The sequence below is a fragment of the Hyperolius riggenbachi genome, chromosome 8 (assembly GCF_040937935.1).
Source record: "Hyperolius riggenbachi isolate aHypRig1 chromosome 8, aHypRig1.pri, whole genome shotgun sequence".
NCBI lineage: Eukaryota > Metazoa > Chordata > Amphibia > Anura > Hyperoliidae > Hyperolius > Hyperolius riggenbachi.
In genome coordinates, this window is record NC_090653.1 from 136,140,434 (window position 1) to 136,162,918 (window position 22,485).

Below are 22,485 nucleotides of genomic sequence, written 5' to 3' on the forward strand. Positions count from 1 at the left end.
TAAGTTGGATGGCGGACCTTATAGCGGAGACTTTGTCTGTGAAGAAATGGGCAAATTGGTCACAGAGGTCCTTTGAAGACTCGATATTAAGTTTTTGACATGCCGGGTTGCACAGTTTTTCCACTGTGCGGAACAGTTGGGCTGGTTTGTTAACTGCATTTGCAATCTCGTGTGATAGAAAGGATGATTTTTTTTCCCGTGATTACTGGGAGACTTCTCAAGCTCACTCCAACCTGAATTATCGCAAATTCTTTCTGTTTTAGGAAAGCAAACTTTTGTTTTTCTCAACATCTTAATAAGGGGGCTTTTAGGACCATTGTAGTCCCTTACACACTCCAATGAGTTCTGGGTCACCATGAGCTTGCTGGTTAGTCTGTACCTCGCAATGTAATAAAAGCAGTGGGAAACAGACACACTCACCTCCCAAATTATCCAGGAGGTGCAGCTCCCGTCTGTCTCCCCTGGAGTGATTGTCTTGCACTTCCTGCTATTCCGCCTGAACGGAGAAGCAGGAAGTGAAGGACAAGCACTACAGGAGAGACAGACGGGAGCTGCACTGCCTGCATCATTCGGGAGGTGAGTGTGTCTGTCTACCACTGCCTTTATTACACTGCGGGGGGGGGGGGCAGCTAGCGAGGGGGGGGGGAGTCTGGCCAGCGGCAGCCCTGGGGGGGAGGAGGGGTTGTGGTGGTGGGTACTGGGGCCCCATTTTAGCTAGAATCGGCCCTGCTTGTTCGCTTAGAAACTAGCTGACCTTCCTCTCTACCAAGCAAGATGTTTCGCTAGAATCTGTCTTAAGGGAGAACTATGCATATCGTCTTCTGTTGAAACAATGATTCTTATATGAATGAAGGTTTTACATTGCAAGAACCTCAAAGATTCTTACAATGGGCAGTTATTCTAGAGGTTGTAGGAGATTTACAGACCTGGAAATTCAAGCACAAAAAGCTTGAGAGACATCAGACACCTTTAGGAGGTTTAGCTCAGCAAGCATCTACTGAAAAATAAAGTATAGTTTTTAGGTTTCATCATCAGTTCAAAATCCAGGTGTGAAACCATACTCCAAGCAGATCTTAATAAAACATTCATTCATTTTTTTCTGTTTCAACTTTGCTGTCTTTGACAAATAAAAATAGTTATGTGTATATTTTAATGAAAGCAGAACTTTTTTTATTTTTTTTTAATTCTCCTTGCTAAAAGTACAGTTTAAATCCATCTTGTCTTTGGTCTCATGTTGCCCCTCCCAGTAATCCAGCAGTATCACCAACTTCTTTGGCAAATATAGCCATCATATGACTCTTCGCCCACTTACAGGATAGCTGTGTTCTAGGTTAGAGACCAGTGCTTCGGTTAATCAAACTAGATACCACAGCTGCTTAGAGATGTAGTTGCCAGGGAATTACTTCCCAGGACCAGTTATCAGTAACCAGTCACTGTGTGGTCACTGGGAGTAGTGGCTGTGTTTAAAGGGCCACTAAAAATTTGTAAAAATGTAAAATACATGCGTATAAGAAGTTCATTTCTTTCAGCATTAAAAAGTATTGTAAATTACTTTTCTCCTATGTTGCTGTTGCTCACAGAAAGCAGTAAATATCAAACAGATTTTTGACTAGTCCATCTCCTTATTAGGGATTCTTAGTATTTCCTTTATTCTTTGCAAAAGCACTCAATGAAAAGGATGTCAGCCAGCCTACCAACTCACTTGCACACTATTTTGGCAGTTGGACCGAACAGCTGTCATTCAGGAAGTGCTTTTGCAAATAAAGAAAACCCTAAGAATCCCCCATAAGGAGATGGACTAGTCCAAAACCTTTCAATACTGACAGATTTTTACACTCTATAATAAGTGACAGCAACATAGTCAAAAATAAATTTTTAGTACAAGTTACTCTGGAATAAATGTACATTTTATACATATGTATGCACACACAATTTAAAGTTTACAATTTTTCATAATAAGATGAATAGGGGCAATAAGCACTGCCCCTGCCAAAGGCAAGTTGAGTATAAACTACATGGAAATATTAATAATTATATTGCAATTCAGTTTAATTGGCCTCATACTCACAAATGTATGTAATAGTTTATTGTCATAATATGTTGAAATATGTTATAATACATTGACATAATAGGTACAGAATACCTTTCTTCTACACCCATATTTCTTAGGGATAGTGTTGAATTATGTGTATTTTTGTTGTTGTTTTTTCCTTTTTTCAATGTGAACATGAAAGATCTTCTCAAAGGCTATTGCATAATGATGTCTTGTTTTGGACAAAATTAAACAGCAGAAAGAGTCCTTCTGAAGACACTCGCAAGCCTCACTGATAGGGGTACCATTCCAACATGCAATCCTCTCAGAGGGCCTGCTGGGATTTCTGCCTTTTAAACTTGCTTTTTACTGTATTTCAGCCGTAATTAAGTTAAATATTGCTTATCTCTCTGCTTTTGCTTAATATATTATTTTCAGTTCTTTGCTTTGTGCATATTTAACATGTGAAACAGCCAAATATATTCACTAAGTTGGTGATGTGATAACAGCCCTTTAAAAGCGCTAGAGACATCAATGTGGGTGTAAGATTGTGTATTATATGACATACCAATCAGTACAGAACAGAAGAAGGATTCTAGATTTACACCAGGAGTGCAGCTTTCGTAATTCTAATTTGCCATAATACATTTTAAACAGAACCTTAGAACATACACAATGGTGATTACGTTTTTGAATTAGCAGTATTTCTGTATAGGTAAAACATAAAATGTGTTTTTTATTTGGAAATCCTAAACTAGATAGTAGATTAAATGTACGAGTCCAGATAGGTGGTTCAACAAAGTCCTTCATCAGATACCCCAAAATAATTAGGCAAAGTCTCCCGAAACAAATGATTAGGCATAGTTTCTCCTCTCTATTAAGACAAGATACCCCTTTGCAGCCCGGCTCCTCATTGCAGTGTTCAGCAGCACAGCCAGTATATCTCCTGCATGCCGGTCGTCAGGCCATACTGTGATGAAGCCCCAGGTGATGTGGCTGATCACTCCTTTGTGATGTCTCTATGCATCCAGAGATCCTGAGCAGGACTGCTGCTGAGGAAATAGTGTCCAGTACTTTATTCTGCTTTTTGATTGATGCCTATATCAATCAGAGCACATTTCACGAGTTATCCCTGCATGACTACCATATAGTAACAATTTTAGACTCTAATGCCAGCTTCTTCTCTTCTGCTGCATGTAAAGCATACATAGTAACTGCTGTGCTTTTATTGAGTGCACAGCTAGCAAGAAATAACTGAATTAAGAGTTCACTGATTTTAGCTACGGTATGCTCTGCGTAGGCCATGCTAGTCATAATAATTGCACATTTTTGAAAACGCTCTTGCCTTGATGGAACCTTGAGTGACAGAGCAGTTAAGATACTGGTGAGCAAGTCAAGGATGATCAACAGTGATAGAAATTAAACTGAGAATACCATACATCTAGTTTTCAGCTACAACAGTATTTCAATGAACCAGAGATATGTGGCCAAAACATGCCCTTATTTACTAAATGTGCAAAAACATCACCTTTGCAAAAATGTGAATATATTTGTGCTGCCAAAAGCTTTCTTTCTTGTTGGTTCTTCTGATCTGTGTATAACCTGTCCTCCTTTGCTTAACTGGTATAGGTGACTGCTGCTGCGGGGACAGTGTTGGTAATGGAGACTTAGTCACACAGGGAGGTGAGAGGATAGAAGATCCTAGAGGACAAATAGCAACTATGAGATCCAGGTGATCTCCTGTTGCTGGGTACAAGCTCTGGATTTGCATGCATGTCATGTTTGGTCATTCATACATAGCATGATAGTATTTTTAGAAACATGCCTGTTGAGTGATGAGCAATTTTCACCGGCTCAGATAAAGCCATTCTGGCTAAAATATTACAATTAAAGGAGAACTACAAGCAAAAAAGAAAACAATGGCTACAAAATATTCCAAAGGATAGACACTTAATTTTCAGAATATTGCTTTTACATATTGCCTCTAAACCACAGCCAACCATAAAATCTGAAACAAACCACAAGCACTTGTGGTAAATTGGATATTGATGCTAGAATTCAGCATTGACTACAGTTCCCTAAATCCTGCAGTAAATTCCCAATGGGAAAAGCTGTGAACCCAGCAGATTTACTGATGTTTTTATCCTGATTGAAGTTCTCCTTTAATGATCCTAGAAGAATTTAATGGAGATTTTTCCACTGACTGAAATGCTAGAGCTTAGCATTATAATGTCCAGTTCATTCTTCAGCCTGCTGCTAACTCGTAACTGTTTTACCTATAGCCATGTCCTGTTGTGATAACTGTGCGTTTCCTTCTCATGTGACCTCTAGATATCATTGACAGTAAAGTCAGTAGGGACATTTGTGAAATTAGCTAGATAGGTTTCTGTGCAGAAAAGTTGTTGCATCTGATCGGAACCTTGTGCTAGTTTAAGTTTGTTAATCAAACAAACACACTGTTTAATTTTGATGGACTACATGGTCCTCTTTGCACAGTTACCTCTGCACTAATTTTGTGAATGTTCCTCCATGACTATCCCTTGTTTTGTGGTAACTTTCTATGAACAGTTGTTTAGATAACACGTGTCTTGTGTGCATGTAGCATATTTTCTGTGAATTAAGTGGAAAGGTATTTAATGAAATAGGTGCATGTAATTGTGCTGTATAAATGTACACCATGGAATTTGATCAGACCTGAAGCAAAGGTTCCTTTACTTGGTAAGCTGTTGGCATACTATAGTGACAGTGTGGTAATTTATGACTTGTGAAATGTTAGTCCAGATGGCCAGTTAAACTAGCCATGTGCCATACAATGTTGATTTTATTATTTTGTACAACCTTACCACACGCTATAAGATTGAAGGCCTACTTAAACAAAAGTATAACCAACGTGGTGAGCCTTGTACTTCCCAGGTAAGATTGCACAAGGTAATACAATTAACATTGTACGGTGTGTGGACAGCTTAAGTGTTGTAAATGCAAATGAGATTGGGTTCAATGATTATTATTTCACAGATCATTACCTTTTGGCAGTGTGAACTGGACACAGTACATTGGGCTGTAATTTTTAGCGCATAATACATTCGTTGAAATGTATTTTTTATTCGACTTGTTAGAGTGTTATACTCCGGGCACCAATTATTTACATCTTATGGTTATTAGAATTAGGTTCCTGTATTATTTTCAGTTAGGACTAGGTGAATTTGCAGCGGTTTATTGAGTATACAGGGGAGTTTGGAAAGGGAGACATTCTTAATGTTAGGTTTGGGGGATGAAAGGGTGGAAAGAAGTGTTACATAATAGGTATTGAAGTTAGGCAGAGGAGGGGGGGAGGTTAGCTGGGGTAAGGTAAGCTTAAGAAAAGTCAGGAGATAATGTTCATGTCATGCTATTTCTTGCAAACTTCTTATCACTACAGTATATCATGCATGAACATAGAGACTATATAGTAGTGGTTAATATTCCTAGCCTCCCAAATATATGCCATCAAATTTATCATGTGCCCAAAAAGTACAGCGGACAGACTCACAGTGACCAATTCTTTGTGCCAATACTTGAAGGGAACCTTAACTCTAAAAAAAAAAAGTTTCACTTACCTGGGGCATCTACCAGCCCCCTGCAGCCATCCTGTGCCCTCGCAGTCACTCACAGCTCCTCAGGTCCCCCGCCGCCAGCTAGTTTTGTTTTGTTTTGTTTTGTTTTGTAGATGCCCCAGGTAAGTGAAACCTTATTGTTTCAGGACTTGGTTAAGTGACATGAGATGCACTGGAAAGGGCCCAAACATACCAACGCGCATCTGTCAGCAACACCATCAGTCTGTGGCATTAATGTGTTGCAGAAAAGTGGGCAGAAGGGCGTTGGTGTGTTCAGGCCTTAACTGCGCACACATCCAAATTAAAATGGAGTGTTATGTGTTATACGGTAGTGAACAAAAGCACTCAGGGCTTCAAGGTGCACTACCACCAGGATGTTATAAAAAGTTCATCATTTACAGCCATGTAGGATCTTCAGAGAATAAAATGTATGTTTCCATGTTTAATCTTTAAAGAAAAAAAAAATCTAATACATGTAATGTAAGATTGAAAATTATCATTGCAGTTGTAGTTATATTAATATAGTTATTCTGACAAATAAAATATTTTATTAGCACAATAAAATGATTTGAAAATAGTTGATCACTGGTACTATCAGTGGCTTTGCTACGATCCTGGGAGATCTGGGGCACCCCTGGGCTCTTAGTGAGAGTCAATGTGCAAAAAATGGGCATGGTCATGCAGTGGGGGAAGTGAGGTGGCCATGGGTGTGTCAAATGTACATGAACCTAACAACAGTGTAACATAGACAGTGGGCCAGTGAAATGTTGGCTGAAGCGTCCTCGCATTTAATAAAAAAAAATGCCCTAGTTATCATTCAAACAGCAATATGAGATATCATAATAAGGGCTTGGGAAACCTACAGGTCCCCTGGTCACGCAGGCCTCCCCGCCATTCCACTTCTTTGCTTTTCTTTCAAGATCTGACTTATGTCAAACAGAAGCGAACGTGCTCTGTCCTTTTCCACATTCCCAGTTTGTCTGCACACCCGCTTGCTACAAAAAAAGATACATACACAAATAATTTGGTGCGTTTGAAGCACACATGAAGTGAGAGGAGTATGGAGGCTGACATATTTATTTCCTTTCAAACAATACAGATTGTCTGGCTGTCCTGCTGATTATTTGCCTATAGTACTTTTGCCATAGACCCTGAAAAAGCATGCAGATCAGGTGCTCTGACTGAATTCTGACTGGATTAGCTGCATGCTTGTTTCTGGTGTGTGATTTAGACATTACTGCTGCGGGACTACCAGGCAACTGGTATTTAAAAGGAAATACATATATTGTAGCAGCCACCATATGCTTCTTTCTTCAGGTGTACTTTAAATCAAAGTATTGATTGTAATCCTCTGACACAGTATTACACTTTTGAGCTCAAGGTGAGCAGTATGTGAAATGGATGAGCATGCCTAATTAATTATGAAAGGTAAATACCGTATAAGCAATTCCATATGAAAAACTCACTAAACAATATTGACAAGTTGTACATGCAGTTATTTAAGAGTCCTACATGTAGCAGAAAAAACGGGAGACACTGTATATATAAATGATTAATTTGTACCACTCAGGTGAAAGTGCACCTTAGAATCCCAAGATAAAAACGTATGCATGGCTGTTTCATGTGATGCTTTGTTAGTTTGCCATTTTACATGCAGGATTGTGTTTGGCAACAGCACTTGTGGGGGAGAGGTAGTGTTGATTGCATCAGCAATCAGTGTGACACCATTTCACCAGCGTTGTCCATGTTCACTGGTGTTCCTGTCCATCATACTCATAATAAACACTACAGCACCAACCACGTAATGCACGTATATGTTTTGTCATTTGCTGCCATTTTAATTTGGCTAACATAATTTAAGATGTCTCGCTGGAAAGTAATACGTTTGTATTTGCCAGGTCTCACTTTACCATGCGTCATTGCTGGGGAACCAGGTGACCCAGGAATGCCCGGAGATCCAGGACCTCCAGGTATGTGGATAAATGTAATATTTATTCTCATTGTTTAAATCTAAGGTAAGAAGGATGCAGTGAATGATCACAAAGATCAGGTAAATGATGTAAATCATTTTGAGAATATTTGACCTGGAACAGATGTTTATAATATTATAGTAGTATTTAAATAATAATTTTAATCACTAACAATTATTCCATTTAAATTCAGTTGTTAAAGAAAACTTTTATTCAGCTTAGAGGTTCCTAATCAGAAATATGATCTTGTTAATCTGTTTGCTTTCTTTGGTCAGTTCACTTTTGAAGCTCAAGAGAAGGCACCAATACCACACATGCCTCAGACATTAACCTCCTTGGCGGTCAAATTTTTTCGCCAAGGAGGCTGCATTACACATTTTTTGTATTTTTTTTTTCTGTTTCATGTAGCTACCTGAGTGGTAGCTACATGAAACACCACTAGAGGGCACATGTGTCCCTCTAGTCCGATCGCCGCCGGGAACAACAGCAAACAGGAGATCGCGTATAGAACGCGATCTCCTGTTTGGCTTCTCCTGTTGCCATGGCGACGATCGGAATGACGTCAGGCGCACTGGATCCAGCCCTTTGCGCTGCCCGGGAGTGATTGGTCCGGGCAGCGCAGGGCTCTGGCGGGGGGGAGGGGACCCTCTTCCGCCGCTGTGTGCGGTCGATCGCCGCGCGGTGGCGCCGATCAAGCTGTACGCGTGGCTAGCAAACTGCTAGCTGCGCGTACAGCACTTTACCGAATTTAAATCGCCCCACCAGGGGCTGAGATATCCTCCGAGGCGGCTTACCCCGAGCTCAGCTCGGGGTTACCGCTAAGGAGGTTAAAGTCAATTGAGTACTAATAAACCATCTATTGACTGAAAGACTGCTCTTAGTGCAATAACTGGATATTGAATAATCTTTTTCAGGGCCTAGAGGGGAAAAAGGCTTCTCAGGAATTCCAGGACTGCGTGGTTTTGATGGTGCGAAAGGACAGCCAGGCACTCCAGGTGTTGGTGGACTTCCAGGACCACCAGGTAGGAACCAGCTGTGCATGTTAACAATAAGTTCTAAATAGCAAATATACTGACCTCTCATTTATGCCTTTACTGTATGTCTTGCAGGATTTACTGGGCCTCGTGGTGATGAAGGCCCTCGTGGATTTCCTGGATTAGATGGGATTGATGGAGCTCCAGGAAAGTTTGGCCTTCCTGGTTTGCCAGGTTTCAAAGGACCACGTGGTGAGGTTTTAGGAGCTGAGCCTGGTGCTCCTGGTGAGCCTGGAAGACCTGGAGTGATAGGGGATAAAGGAGTTCGTGGAGACCCTGGATTTGATGGGCCAAGAGGTAATAAACAGCGAACCATAATTATAATTGTTTTACAGAATGGTTATGATTTCAAGCTGTGGTAGCGGTGTCCACCCATGATGACACAGGCACATCAAGCTTAAAGATGCTAGTTCATGTGCTTCCATGATAACACAATCCCTGCTGTCTTACAGGCTTAGATGGACGACCAGGACTAATGGGTGCTAAAGGTGAAAAGGGCAATTCAGGATTCCCAGGTGGTCCTGGTCCCAGAGGTGTCCCAGGATTCGGAGGTGCAGCTGGCATCAAAGGGAGACAAGGACCTATGGGAGATATTGGATTCCCAGGGTCACCAGGTATGTGAAATTAAATACAGAAAGACATAGAGAGATTCTTAAGTGCAAATTTAACAAGTAAATAAGGGCACAGATACCAATCAGACAAACTGTATACTGAGATATTAATTTATGGCAGAAAATCTATAATAAGACTTTTTATCATTTTGGAAAGCAATCTTGGGGCGTTACTAAAATATATGCTGGTGAACCAAATGTGTAAATCTTTAAATCACTGTGTAAAAGTATATCTTCATAAACTATACTGATACATGTTTTTGATGGTGCATATAGGTTGTATAATATTCTTATGACAGAGAATAAAGTTCTTTTCAAGGAGATTTAAACCACTCATTCTAGACTACCTCTGGCCAGGGGCGTAGCAATAGGGGGTGCAGAGGTAGCGACCGCATCGGGGCCCTTGGGCCAGAGGGGCCCCGAAGGGCCCTCCCTCAACTACGGTATTAGCTTTCTATTGGTCCTGTGCTCATAATAATCACTTCTATAGATGCTTTGAACAGTGGTAATCATTAACAAACTGTTCCCCATCCCCTTCTTGCACCTCAGACACTGTAGTTGCCATTGTCAGGTTTTGGTGCGCTGTATCAATTGTTATGTATAGAGTGCTTAGGGGGCCCCATTGTAAAACTTGCATCGGGGCCCACAGCTCCTTAGCTACGCCACTGCCTCTGGCATTTACTGTGATCGGACATGTTGGTATTTGCTTATGTTGCCTCTTTATAATGGGGCAAACAGAACATTGTGGTATTTACAGATGTATATTGCCATTTTATGGTTTGCCACATCTATGAAAGTTCTATTATGGTCCAAACATCCCCCTTTTCATATGTGTTCACCATTTTTCAGTTGACCATTTATTGTAATATTGTGCATATCACCACTTTAATAAAAAAGGAAAAAGAAAGTGAACACACCTGTTCATTGCTTAAAAACATTGATGAGCGAGATCATTTTTGTGAGAAGCAAAACTGCGTGTATGGGGGCACGGGCCATGGGCCACTGCAGAGAGGGTTAACTTACTTACGTATATATCCTTGCCTCTTGCTGCTGCACTGTACACTGCCCTCCATCTCTCAACACATTCACCTTCACAGCCGAACGTTTTGCTGTGAAGGCGGCAGTGTTGGGAAGATAGAGTGCAGTGTTCAGCGCTGTGGCTAGAGCCAGATATATAGGTAAGTTTACCCTCTCTGCCATGGCCCATGTACACGCTGGGACATTTCCACTTCTTCTGAAACTGATGGCGCTCATCCCTATTTAAAAAATGTGGGTATTTTTATGCCACTTTTGGAGTGGCAAACACAATGGTCAAGAGTGGAGAGCAAGAAGACAAAATCTCAAACACTTGTTTGCCACTTTCCAACTTTACTCCAACTGTTTGCTCAGTTAGATGGCAATAAAAATCTAGAGAACAATGGGCCGTGTTCAGTAAAAACTGATAAAGTTGCCATGTACAGGATGCACACTGCAATGTTATCATCATGTAACTGCTTAGCACACGATGTCCACTTACCGTGATCCCACATTATCTACATAACATGAGCGATGGTATGCATTTAGCGATAATCATTCTAAGCTAAGTAACAACCTGAGGAACGTGGATCACACTTAATACAAAATGTGCACTACATAGTTGGTGTAAGAAACAGTAACATTTTTATTCACCCTACACATGGTAGCTTTACTAATCTTTTGTAAATATGTCCCAATATTTCAAAAGTACAAGAGGACAAAAATACATTATATGCATAGATAGCCACTCTATAACTAGGCCTCTGTATATTTCAATAATGTACAGTGTGTGTGGAGGGCGGGGTGGCCTGTATACTTGGCACACTATGAAACAGTAATATAGGCTTCTCTTGGAATTTTTCTAGATGCCTTAAGATGAAGGTTAATCACAAGATGGGTGATAATTTTGCCATATTTGTTAAAGGGACTCCGAGCAGTGCAGAAACTATGGAAAGATGCATATCATTTTAAATCTCTCTTTCTCCTCTTTCCAATTATATATAAACCGCCGCCCTACGCCTTTTAGTTTTCACTATTTTCATGATTGAAATTGCCGCGGCAACGGTTTCAATCGCGAAAGTAGAGAAAAATAAAAGGTGTAGGGTGACGATTTAGGTGTCGCCAGAAAGAGGAGAAAGAGAGCTTTAAAATGATATCCATCTTGCCATAGTTACTTGTATTACACAGGAAGACACTTTCCCCAGTGTCAGCAGCTCCATTCTGCTGAATGGAGCTGCTGACTTTAGGAAAAAGTCGCCCTGTGTAATACAAGTAACTATGGCAAGATGGATATCATTTTAAAGCTCTCTTTCTCCTCTTTCTGGCGACACCTAAATCGTCACCCTACACCTTTTAGTTTTCTCTATTTTCGCGATTGAAATCGCGGCCGCGGCAATTTCAATCGCAAAAATAGCGAAAAGTAAAAGGCGTAGGGCGGCGGTTTGTATATCATTAGAAAGAGGAGAAAGAGATCTTTAAAATGATATGCATATTTCCATAGTTTCTGCAGTGCTCGGAGTCCCTTTAAAGCAACCATGTAGTGAGGACATAAATACTAAAGTAAGCAAAGGCCCATAAGCTCTATGGCTGTACTAACAGTCATTGATATCCATCCTTGTTGATATAGTGGAGAATTTCTTGTATCAAGCAATGTGAAAAGCCAAGTGTCCACAGAGTTGCAGAACTTTACCTAAATGAGCCCTCCACTCTTACATTTTGATGTTACTCTTAACCCACCTACTTCTCTCCAGTCCATTGCATAGCAAGGACATGGTGGTCAGTGAGGGGAATCACAGTGTGGTTGGAGGGGGCCCTTTATGTCCAGGTCCAGCTTCGGTGACTGTACTGACAGCTTTGCATGAAGTTTGACAGTAATGCTGATGAGGACCAGAACTCAGATGACACTGACAAAACGTAGAGTCATAGTGCTGCATGGGGCTTGGCTTACTTCAGTATCTTAGTGCTCACCACAGGGCTACTTTTATGCCCCGTTCAGATGAGTGTCCTGCAGCGTCTTTCAAATGCTTTTCTGCAAGTGTGCAGAAAAGCATTTGAGAGCTTTCAGTGGCTTCCAGCATCGCTTCCCCACTTGTCGTTTTTAATCCCTGCAGCGGGACATGGAGGTGTGGTGCTTAGCAATTCTGGAAACTGCAGAATTGCCTGAAACGCCAGGGAAAATCAGAATCGAAACACGACGTTTACGCGAACAACGGTAAATGCAGGTAAATGATCCTACTGGGGCTATCCATTCATTTGAATGGACGGTGCTTAAACAATGAGCAATGTGGCCTCTAGTTTAGCACCGCTGGACACCCGTGTGAACTGGCCCTATGGCAGTTTAGAAGTTTGACATGTAGTAGTAGTTACAACTTACATGCACTTGGCAGGAAGAAGGATGGTCCGCACTTGACAGTGAAGTATAGAACTTTATTGTAGACCAGGGGTCTCAAACTCGCGGCCCGCGGGCCATTTGCGGCCCTCGATACAATATTTTGTGGCCCTCGCCGGCAAAAGCTTCCTTATAGTTCACTTCAGTGCTCCCAAGTAATCCGCCGCATCCCCGCTGCTAAACGAGGGCTACAGAGCCCCCAAATCGCTGGGTGGGCAATTCGCCGGCATTTCCTGGAAGGGGCAGAGCTTTCAGCTTCAGCTCTGCCCCTCCTGACGTCAATCGCCGCACGGATCGCCGCCTCTCCCCTCCCCTCTCTGTGAAGGAAGAGTGAGAGGGGCGGCAGAGGCGGCGATGCGCCGCGATTGTGAAATTCTTTATGCGGCCCAGCCTCATCCTGACTTTGCCTCCTGCGGCCCCCAGGTAAATTGAGTTTGAGACCCCTATTGTAGACGTATCCAAAATCTCCACGGCAGGCTTTAAATAGCTGACATGTTTCGTACTAACCGTCCTTATTCATAGCTAATCATGAGCTATAAATAAGGACGGTTAGTCCGAAACATGTCAGCTATTTAAAACCTGCCGTGGATACGTCCACAATAAAGTTCTATACTTCACTGTCAAGTGCGGACCATCCTTCTTTTTGCCTAAATTTTGGACTAGCTGCCCAGGTCGAGCACTATAGTGAAAGCTAGTGGAGTAGAGCGTTGTTTCCTCTGGTCTGTGTATTCACTTGGCAGGAGTAGAAGAAATATAGAAAAGCTCTATCTAAAGAAAACCATTTGAACATCATAAAGGTACAGATTACATATAGTCATGTTTACTGCCAGCCCATTTTAGACTGGAATATTTTTGTAAATTAAAGAGCATTTTTTTTTTATCATTTCTTTCTCTACCCATGGCTCATCTAAATCTCTTCTAATTCATAATGATTTTCTAACTGACCACTAACATAGACATCAATCAAGTGTGTGAAAACTGTTTTAAATGAGCATTCCAAATGCTTGATGCTATCCCTCGCTCTCAGGCACTCTTTCCCATCGCCATGCTTCCATGGGGTGCTCTTGTAGTGAAATGATTCACTTGTTTTGATTGTATCTCTCGGACAGCAGATTCCATTTCGCTGTGTGCTATCTTTCATACATTTTGTCTGTTTTTCCTTCATCATGCTTTTATTCCAAATACCACCAATCCTCCATATTTTGATGTCATACTGTATGGTTTCGGCTTCTTCACATAGGCTGCCAAGGTGAGAAAGTGCTCTGTAGCATAAAAGCAGATGGACTAACCAGCTTTTGATGCTGCGGGCATTAAAATGACCATAGGTGACACCCCTTATCTCTTACTCTGCTATGAGAACCATTGTGTGAAGTGTACTCAGATGTTCTGATGACAGAATACCCTACACTGAGGTGTAAAAACCAATAGAACAAATAATTGTATTATTAGCATCTTACTTTGTTGCAGTCAAAGTATTACACTTGAAGCAAAGCAGTATTTCACATTTTGGGACTATGTTGAATTAGCAGTGCTATGTGTTACCTTCTTTAGCAAACATTGATATATGTGTTAGATTTTCACAATGTTTTACCCTTGTTCATTCTCCAGTCTTAGGATGTACTTCTGTATATAATGAATAGCGGTACTATTATATGCCATTTGGCTGTGTGAAATCGGAGTAATGGGAAGAAACCCTCTTCCTGTTTGTTGAAAAACATGGCATCTTTTACTACAGGGGCATCCACTTGAGCTACTATGAGTAAGAAAAGTGACTCTCCTAGCCTCTTACACATGAGAGGATTTGTGGCCAACCCTTTCTAAACGCTTTACCAATCAGTAAATGATGAGACAGCCATGCCAAATCTGCATGCACACGTATAGAATGGATTTCCTCTCCGATCTTTTGTACCCAGCAAGTCAGGTTTTTTACGTACATCGATCAGTCAACTACATGCTGCGTTACATGCAGGACTGATTGATATTTACAGCCAGGACTGATAATTTAACAAGTGAGAAACAGAGTGGTTCTTGGTCATTTCTGATTGGTTGGAGGAAACATTAATTCCTGACCAACTGGCAATCAGATAATTTTGATTGACTCATTTTTTATGAATCTGGAAGTAAATACTTCCTCATGTGTGCCTGCTCTAAGGTTATTGCGATTGTGCACAGAAAGACTAGCTTCCAAGAACTTTACCAATGTGGTCAGGGAATTAGTTTAGAACCTAGTAGTCAGTGTATCCGGGGAGGCGTCCTTGGTTAGTGAACTCCAGCTCCGGATAAGATTTAGAAAACAAACAGAAAACCAGGGGTCCCAATATAGTGTAGTATTTTAAAGACTTGGATAATAACCAAGCAGAACGTTACTTACAAAGATGGGTTGCTAAGGGCAACCACGGTAGAAGGCATGTGAATAACTCCATCTCCATGCACTCAATGCAAATAAACTTAAAGGGAACCTGACCTGAGTGAAATTCTTTAAAATAAACGCATGATGTAGCTGCAAATGAATATTACATACTTACCTCACGTCAGTTCCTCTCAAAAGCTCACCATTTCCTTCTTACAGTGATCTCTTCCAGTTCTGACAATATTTTGTTAGAACGGAAATATACCAGTTACTGTCAGTTATATATCAGCTGCTGTCATTTACAACTGAATGTGCATGGTAATGTCCATGTTTCCCTATGGCTCAAGTGGGCAATAATAAAGTTTAACAGTGTGCTGACCCGGCAGCTGTTATGGGGTAATGGCCATTTTCAAAATAGAGGACAGAGAATTAGTGATCACAGTGGACAAACAGGACACAGGAGAGGAGAAAGAGATTCATGAGTAGACTACACAGGAGATACGTATGACGTGTTTATGTTTATTTTGACTTTTAATTTTCAGTTCAGGTTCTCTTTAAGGGTATGGCCAGTCGCGCTCCAAAAAAAGTAAACTACCGGATGCTATCACAGGGGAGTGCCCGTAGCTAGGGGATAAGTACTAGGAGGTAGGGAGGAGGCGCCCCAGCTCTTAGATGCTATTGAGGATAAATAAACGATCTTACCTCGATAAGGAGCAGCTTATAAAAAGTAATTTGTTGGACACAAATGACTGTCTCCAAGAAATTACTTTTTATAAGCCATTCCTCATCTGAAGTAAGTATTTATCCTCAATAGCAGGGGTGCCCACACTTTTCCAGCTCACAAGCTACTTTATAATTTGCAGAGTCCGGGAGATTTACCAACATTTTAAATGCTAAGCTTAGCAAATGGCTGCAGAATCCCCCCCTCCCATTGTCATAAACAACCCCAGGTAAAGGCGCCCCCAGTATAGGTAGCCAGGCATAGGTGGCCCCAGTATAGGTAGCTAGGTATATGTGCCTCCAGTATAGGTAGCTAGGTATAGGTGCCTCCAGTATAGGTAGCTAGGTATAGCTGCCTTCAGTGTAGGTAGCTAGATATAGGTGCCTCCAGTATAGGTTAGCTAGGTATAGGTGCCTGCAGTATAGGTAGCGAGGTATAGGTGCCTACCGTATAGGTAGCTAGGTGTAGGTGCCTTCAGTATAGGAAGCTAGGTATAGGTGCCTCCAGTATAGGTTAGCTAGGTATAAGTGCCTCCAGTATAGGTAGCGAGGTATAGGTGCCTACAGTATAGGTAGCTAGGTGTAGGTGCCTCCAGTATAGGTAGCGAGGTATACTGTAGGTGCCTACCGTATAGGTAGCTAGGTGTAGGTGCCTTCAGTATAGGAAGCTAGGTATAGGTACCTCCAGTATAGGTAGCTAGGTATAGGTGCCTTCAGTAAGGTAGCTAGGTATAGGTGCCTTCAGTATAGGTAGCTAGGTATAGGTGCCTCCAGTATAGGTGCCTTCAGTATAGGTAGCTAAGTATAGGTGCCCGGGTGCCATTAATATAGTTATCACTTACCTCCCTTTAGCTCCAGCAGCAGTGTCTGCGGCTCGTCCTGGTCTCCCCTCCTTCAGCTGCAGCTGGCTGGAGGGCAGATGAGCAAGCGGGCATCTGAGGGAGCTCTCCGGTGTGGACACGTGCGTGTGTATATGTGGGCGAAAGTGCTGTGTCCGGCCCCGCCCCCAGCCATGATGCTGCATCATGGCCTCTCCTCTTCAGCCGCGCCTCTCCTGCCTTCTCTGATTGGCCATGATCGAGACCAGCAGCAAAAATTTAATGGACCGTGATCTGCCTAGCAAGTGGCCGCAATGTACCAGTAGATCGTGATCAACCTATTGGGCACCCCTGCTCAATAGTATATAAGAGCTATTTATACCCTGGGTCGCCTCCTCCCTTCCTTCTAGTTTAAAACACTTCTTAACATTGTGTAAGTCTGAAATAGAAAGACAAAATGCTAACTGTACGACTTTTAGGACATGCTAATTTTCAATCTACTGTACAGGGTTAAACTAAAGGTTTAAACCAGGATGTTGTAGGCAAACTATATACATGCTTACTTTAGGAGCTAAAATTGATCAAAAGATTATGCTGATATTTCACTTTCATTTACAATCATATAATTTAAATGTACACTCATTTACACAGAAAATCTGTGTTCTCACCTAACATGGCTCCATGGCAAAATTGCCTGAAAATCTTGCGAGACTCTCGCTGAGCAAAATTGGGACCCATTCGCTGCGGGACTGAATGCGAAAAGTTGACTCGCTCATTCTTTATAAATTTCCACAGTTGTTTTTGATACATTGATTTACAACATGTATAGATGGGTCACTCTTGTCTCTATATGAGCACTTATACGTAATATTACACCGTTGTGGTACACCTTTACCTCATTCCCCACTTATTTTCCCTCCACCCTTTCCCTTCATCACATTCCATCTCACTCTCTGCTGTTTCAGCTTTATTTTTAGAAACCAGCCTATTATCTAAACAAAGAATTGAGTCGAATATAACTCCTGAAGAAGTGAACTCTATTTGATATATATTCACGAAATGCGTCGAGAAGCAAAATCGACTCGGTTGACATACAGCCAAACTATCTTAACTGGCGATTGGTAGTAAAGTTATTGCAGGTCTCTCCCCAGATAGAAAGCATAATCCTGTCTAATGTGGCCTTTATTGCAAATGATTATAGGAGGATTATAAATGACCACTAACAATCTGCTGATATTCTACCTAAATTAATTTTATTCATCTGACGTGTTGTCTGGAATTGTTTTGTATATTTCTGTAAAGTCCAACACGAAAGGTCCACAGCACCACGTCAGTAATGTATAGCTCTTTTATTTAAAAGAAAGACAAAGAGATAGCCATAACAGCGACAGATGCTGTTTCGGACAAAGTCCTTCCTCAAGCTGTATCAGGCTCTCTCTGAAATACAATACGATTGCTACTCTTATATATACTAGCCATCAAAGCAACATGACCAATCAGGATGCAGAGAGTACATGGAGGACCTGATGGGGAACTGCAAGAAAGGCTTACACCAATGACCAAGCTGTCCGAGTTATGTCTGAAGTTGCTGGAGGAGTGTCCTTTTTACAACAACCAGACCATCTTTTTTTGAAAAGAGAATTGGAACAACTTAATCGCAGACGCATTGATTATGATATTCATGCCAAAACCTTAGCGGAATACCACCGCGTTGGACGCATTCCAAGACAGATGAGGGCCAATGTGCCTCCAGTGTTGTTTCCAAAAGATGGCGAGTTCTGCACCGGGTGGGAGCATATCTGGAACAAGGTGGCATTTGATGCCATGGTACATCTTGTGATCAGAATACAACGTGAACTGTCCACTCTGGATGATAAGATCGCCAAAATAAGCATTGACCTTAAAGCATTGCTGTCTGTGGAGGAATATACTGGTTTTCAGGAGCAATTAAAATCGAAATTGGAGATCTATCAGTCGATGGCAGAGGTGGGGAAAAGAGAGAAATTCCAGAGAGATGGTAACGACTATACGTCTGGCTTTGTTTATGCATGGCAAAAGGTCTCGTTTGGTAGAGGCAGAAGGCCTCCCGCATCAAAACCAAGGAAGCCTCGACAAACACCTAAACGGGCACCAAGATGTGGTGGAGGTGATAATTCCACTGATGCCCCAATGTCGTCTGATGATAGTGCTGTTAGTGGCTCCCAACGAAAAAACGACGTGGTGGTAAGCGATTCAAGCGGAAACAACAACGACAGAGTACGTATGCCATCATCCAACAAGATGAACTTGAGAGAACAAAGGAATCAGACCCCCCGTTAGTTGTGAACATATCCAGTTATCAATTGAATGACACGGAGTTACGAGTGTTGAATCATGGCCTTGGATTCTGTCCAACTAATCCGCCTGACTTTTTCCTCATTGAACAGGAGTGTTTCCATTTTTTACGCAATATCAAACATTTTTTCGCCAACAATTCCTTTTTGTCCAAATCTCGATCTTCTGAGGAGGGATTTTTTTCAGCTAGGGATTTCGGTTTAAGAAATAAAAGTTCTTTCTCTCCGCCAAGTAACCCTGCAATTGATATGTTCGCTTCAAGAATTTTAGAAGATGTACAATCTTTGGAGCGTGATTTCCGTAGCGGACGTTTCCAGCATAGGTCAAACATGAATCAATCTGATAAGATGGCCCTTAAAGGGATACTGTAGGGGGGTCGGGGGAAAATGAGCTGAACTTACCCGGGGCTTCTAATGGTCCCCCGCAGACATCCTGTGCCCGCGCAGCCGCTCACCGATGCTCCGGCCCCGCCTCCGGTTCACTTCTGGAATTTCTGACTTTAAAGTCAGAAAACCACTGCGCCTGCGTTGCCATGTCCTCGATCCCGCTGATGTCATCAAGAGCGCACAGCGCAGGCCCAGTATGGTCTGTGTCTGCGCAGTACACTCCTGGTGACATCAGTGGGAGCGAGGACACGGCAACGCAGGCGCAGTGGTTTTATGACTTTAAAGTCAGAAATTCTAGAAGTGAACCGGAGGCGGGGCCGGAGCATTGGGGAGTGGCTGCGCCAACACAGGATGTCTGCGGGGGACCATTAGAAGCCCCGGGTAGGTTCAGCTCATTTTCCCCCGACCCCCCTACAGTATCCCTTTAAGAGACTGCAGGCAAATCCAGACATCACTATTAGGGCGGCTGATAAGGGGGGAGCAGTGGTGGTCCTAGATACTCGCTATTATAAGGATGAAATTTCCTCTCAATTGAATCAACCTGATGTCTATAAGAGACTGACCGGTGATCCTATTCACCATATACGCAGAAGAATACAGACTGTTCTGGATCAGGCCTATTCTAAAAACATCATAGATGAGGACATGTGTAGGCTCTTATTTTGTGACCACCCTGCCACCCCCCAATTTTATACGCTACCGAAAATCCATAAGAACCTACTCCAGCCATCGGGGAGACCCATTGTGGCTGGGGTAGGTTCAATTTGTGTCCCTTTGGCCAAATTTTTGGATAGGTTATTGCAACCTTTTGTTGTATTGTTGGATTCATACCTTAAGGATACAACCATGTTCCTTGATAAGCTAAATATGTTGAATATTTCTTCACCCTTGATGTAGAAAGCCTCTACACCTCCATCCCACATGATCGGGGTGTAGAGGCTGTGGATTGGTTTTTACTTACCCGATCGGATCTCTCAGAGGGGCAGAGAAAATTTGCTATTTCCTTACTTAAGATTATACTGGAGGAGAACTACTTTGTCTTTGAGGGCGTATACTATCAGCAGTGCAGGGGGACCGCCATGGGATCAAATGTGGCCCCCTCCTACGCAAACCTCTATATGGGCCTCTATGAGGAGGCATTTGTTTATACTCATGAATATTATCGTAGGCATGTTGTATGCTGGCTACGATATATCGATGATATTTTTTGCATATGGAGGGGGTCCCAGGAGGCCCTGGCAGTCTTCCTTACTGATCTTCATGAGAGCTGTCCGAGCATTCGGTTGACAGCTCATGTGTACCCTGATCGTGTTGCCTTCTTGGACACAGTGGTAATCCGTTCTGGAATGACATTCCAAACTGACCTATTTGTCAAACCAACTGACCGAAATTCTTTGCTGGAATTTACCAGCTTTCATCCTATGTCTACCCGTGAACATATTCTGGGCGGTCAGTTGGGTAGAGTGAGGAGGATTGTCTCGGATCCTGCCTTCAGAGAGACCCGTATTGTGGAAATGAGGGAGAAATTCAGGCGGAGAGGTTATCCAGAATATACCCTAGAGGAATTGCCTTCACGTAGAAAACGTGTCTCTGGGCCAAGACTCCCCTTTGTCTCCCATTACAATACCTGCAGCAATCAGCTGGGGTCTATTGTGAGGAAACATTGGGGCCTCTTGAAAGAATCTTTCCCTCATATTGAGGAGTTCCGCTATCCGCCCCTTTTTTCGTTCAAGCGGGCCCCTACAGTGAGAGATAAAATTAAATCTAGGCCTGTCACCCCTACGGTGACTTCTAGAAGGGGCACTTTCCCATGTTTGGGCTGCCACTTATGCAGCCATATTGTGAGGGGAGATACGTTTGCGCATCCATCCAGGTGTGAGAGGTTCTCTATTCGGGGCCTCTACACCTGTGACTCTTTATATGTTGTATATTTACTTAGATGCCCTTGTGGGTTGGTATATGTGGGTGAAACCACACAGAGGTTGCGCGACCGTATCTCCTCTCACAAATCTGCTATTAGAACACGCAATATGGAACAAGCTGTTTCTCAGCATTTCACTATGTGCCGCCACACGGTCTCACAATTAAGGGTCCAAGCTATAGATGGGGTTCCCAGTGATTTTAGGGGTGATAGAGCAAAGGATCTCCTCAGGAGGGAAGCTTTTTGGATTAAACGCCTGGGAGCATTGGGTAATAGTGGACTGAACAGAGACTATGATCTCTCTTTTTGCATCTAGCTCCATTGTCTTTGATACTCGGTTTAGCTTGGTCACGGGTGGGAGTTGGGGGGTAGCATGCTGGTGATATATTGTGATCCACAATCTCTTTCCCTTTTAGAGCAAGTAGTAGTTGGTTTATATCGAGGGCTTCATTATATGTGATGTGTGTCTCTTTTATGTAGTTGGGATGCAGAGGTGATATGGGTGGACCTGTATTTTGATTCTTGATTGTCATAGATAGGCCTATTTTCTAGTTATTGATCTCTCATGTGCGAATTTATTTTGGCCAATGAGTATTTATATGGTCCTGGTGGTTTTTGACGTCCCTAATTGTCATGCCATTACCATTCTTCACATAGTATGTGTTTTATCTGTATACATGTGGATTATGCCTTTTTTGCATTTTTCTATTTCCCATTTTGGGATGTATGCGGACATTTTTACGTATGCACAGACACATGTACGCATATAATCATGCGTATTATTTTATGCGTGCACTTACGTTTACGCATGCGTCCAGGCGTACATCATGATGTCATCATGACGTTCCAGGAAGTGTTTTGGCACGACATACGGGGAGTGAGCTGTAGTTCCCCATCAGGTCCTCTCCATATCTGTCAGTTGGAGGGAGGAGGTAAGGATAGATTTGAATTTCTAGGTCTTACTGTGATTGGTCCTCAATCTTTGTGGGTGTTGCTTACCTGGCTTTCTTGCAGTTCCCCATCAGGTCCTCCATGTACTCTCTGCATCCTGATTGGTCATGTTGCTTTGATGGCTAGTATATATAAGAGTAGAAATCGTATTGTATTTCAGAGAGAGCCTGATACAGCTTGAGGGAGGACTTTGTCCGAAACAGCGTCTGTCGCTGTTATGGCTATCTCTTTGTCTTTCTTTTAAATAAAAGAGCTATACATTACTGACATGGTGCTGTGGACTTTTCGTGTTGGACTTTGCTGACCCTCTGGGGGCTATTGGGTCTCTCCACTCTAGCACACTTCTGTCCCCATTTGGGTGC

General features: G+C 42.4%; 1 protein-coding gene across 5 annotated transcripts in view; it reads left to right on the top strand.

The window, feature by feature from the left end:
• The window catches only part of COL4A6 (collagen type IV alpha 6 chain), a 422,653-nt gene that overhangs the window by 341,612 nt on the left and 58,556 nt on the right, over window positions 1-22,485 (top strand). For 4 of the 5 annotated variants that reach the window (XM_068251142.1, XM_068251140.1, XM_068251144.1 and 1 more), the window contains 5 exons: window positions 3,662-3,715; window positions 7,524-7,595; window positions 8,510-8,617; window positions 8,705-8,926; window positions 9,082-9,243. In XM_068251142.1, the coding sequence (XP_068107243.1) occupies window positions 3,662-3,715; window positions 7,524-7,595; window positions 8,510-8,617; window positions 8,705-8,926; window positions 9,082-9,243 (618 nt within the window). The remainder of the gene's footprint in view (window positions 1-3,661; window positions 3,716-7,523; window positions 7,596-8,509; window positions 8,618-8,704; window positions 8,927-9,081; window positions 9,244-22,485) is intronic. The other variant, XM_068251143.1, reaches the window with a different exon arrangement.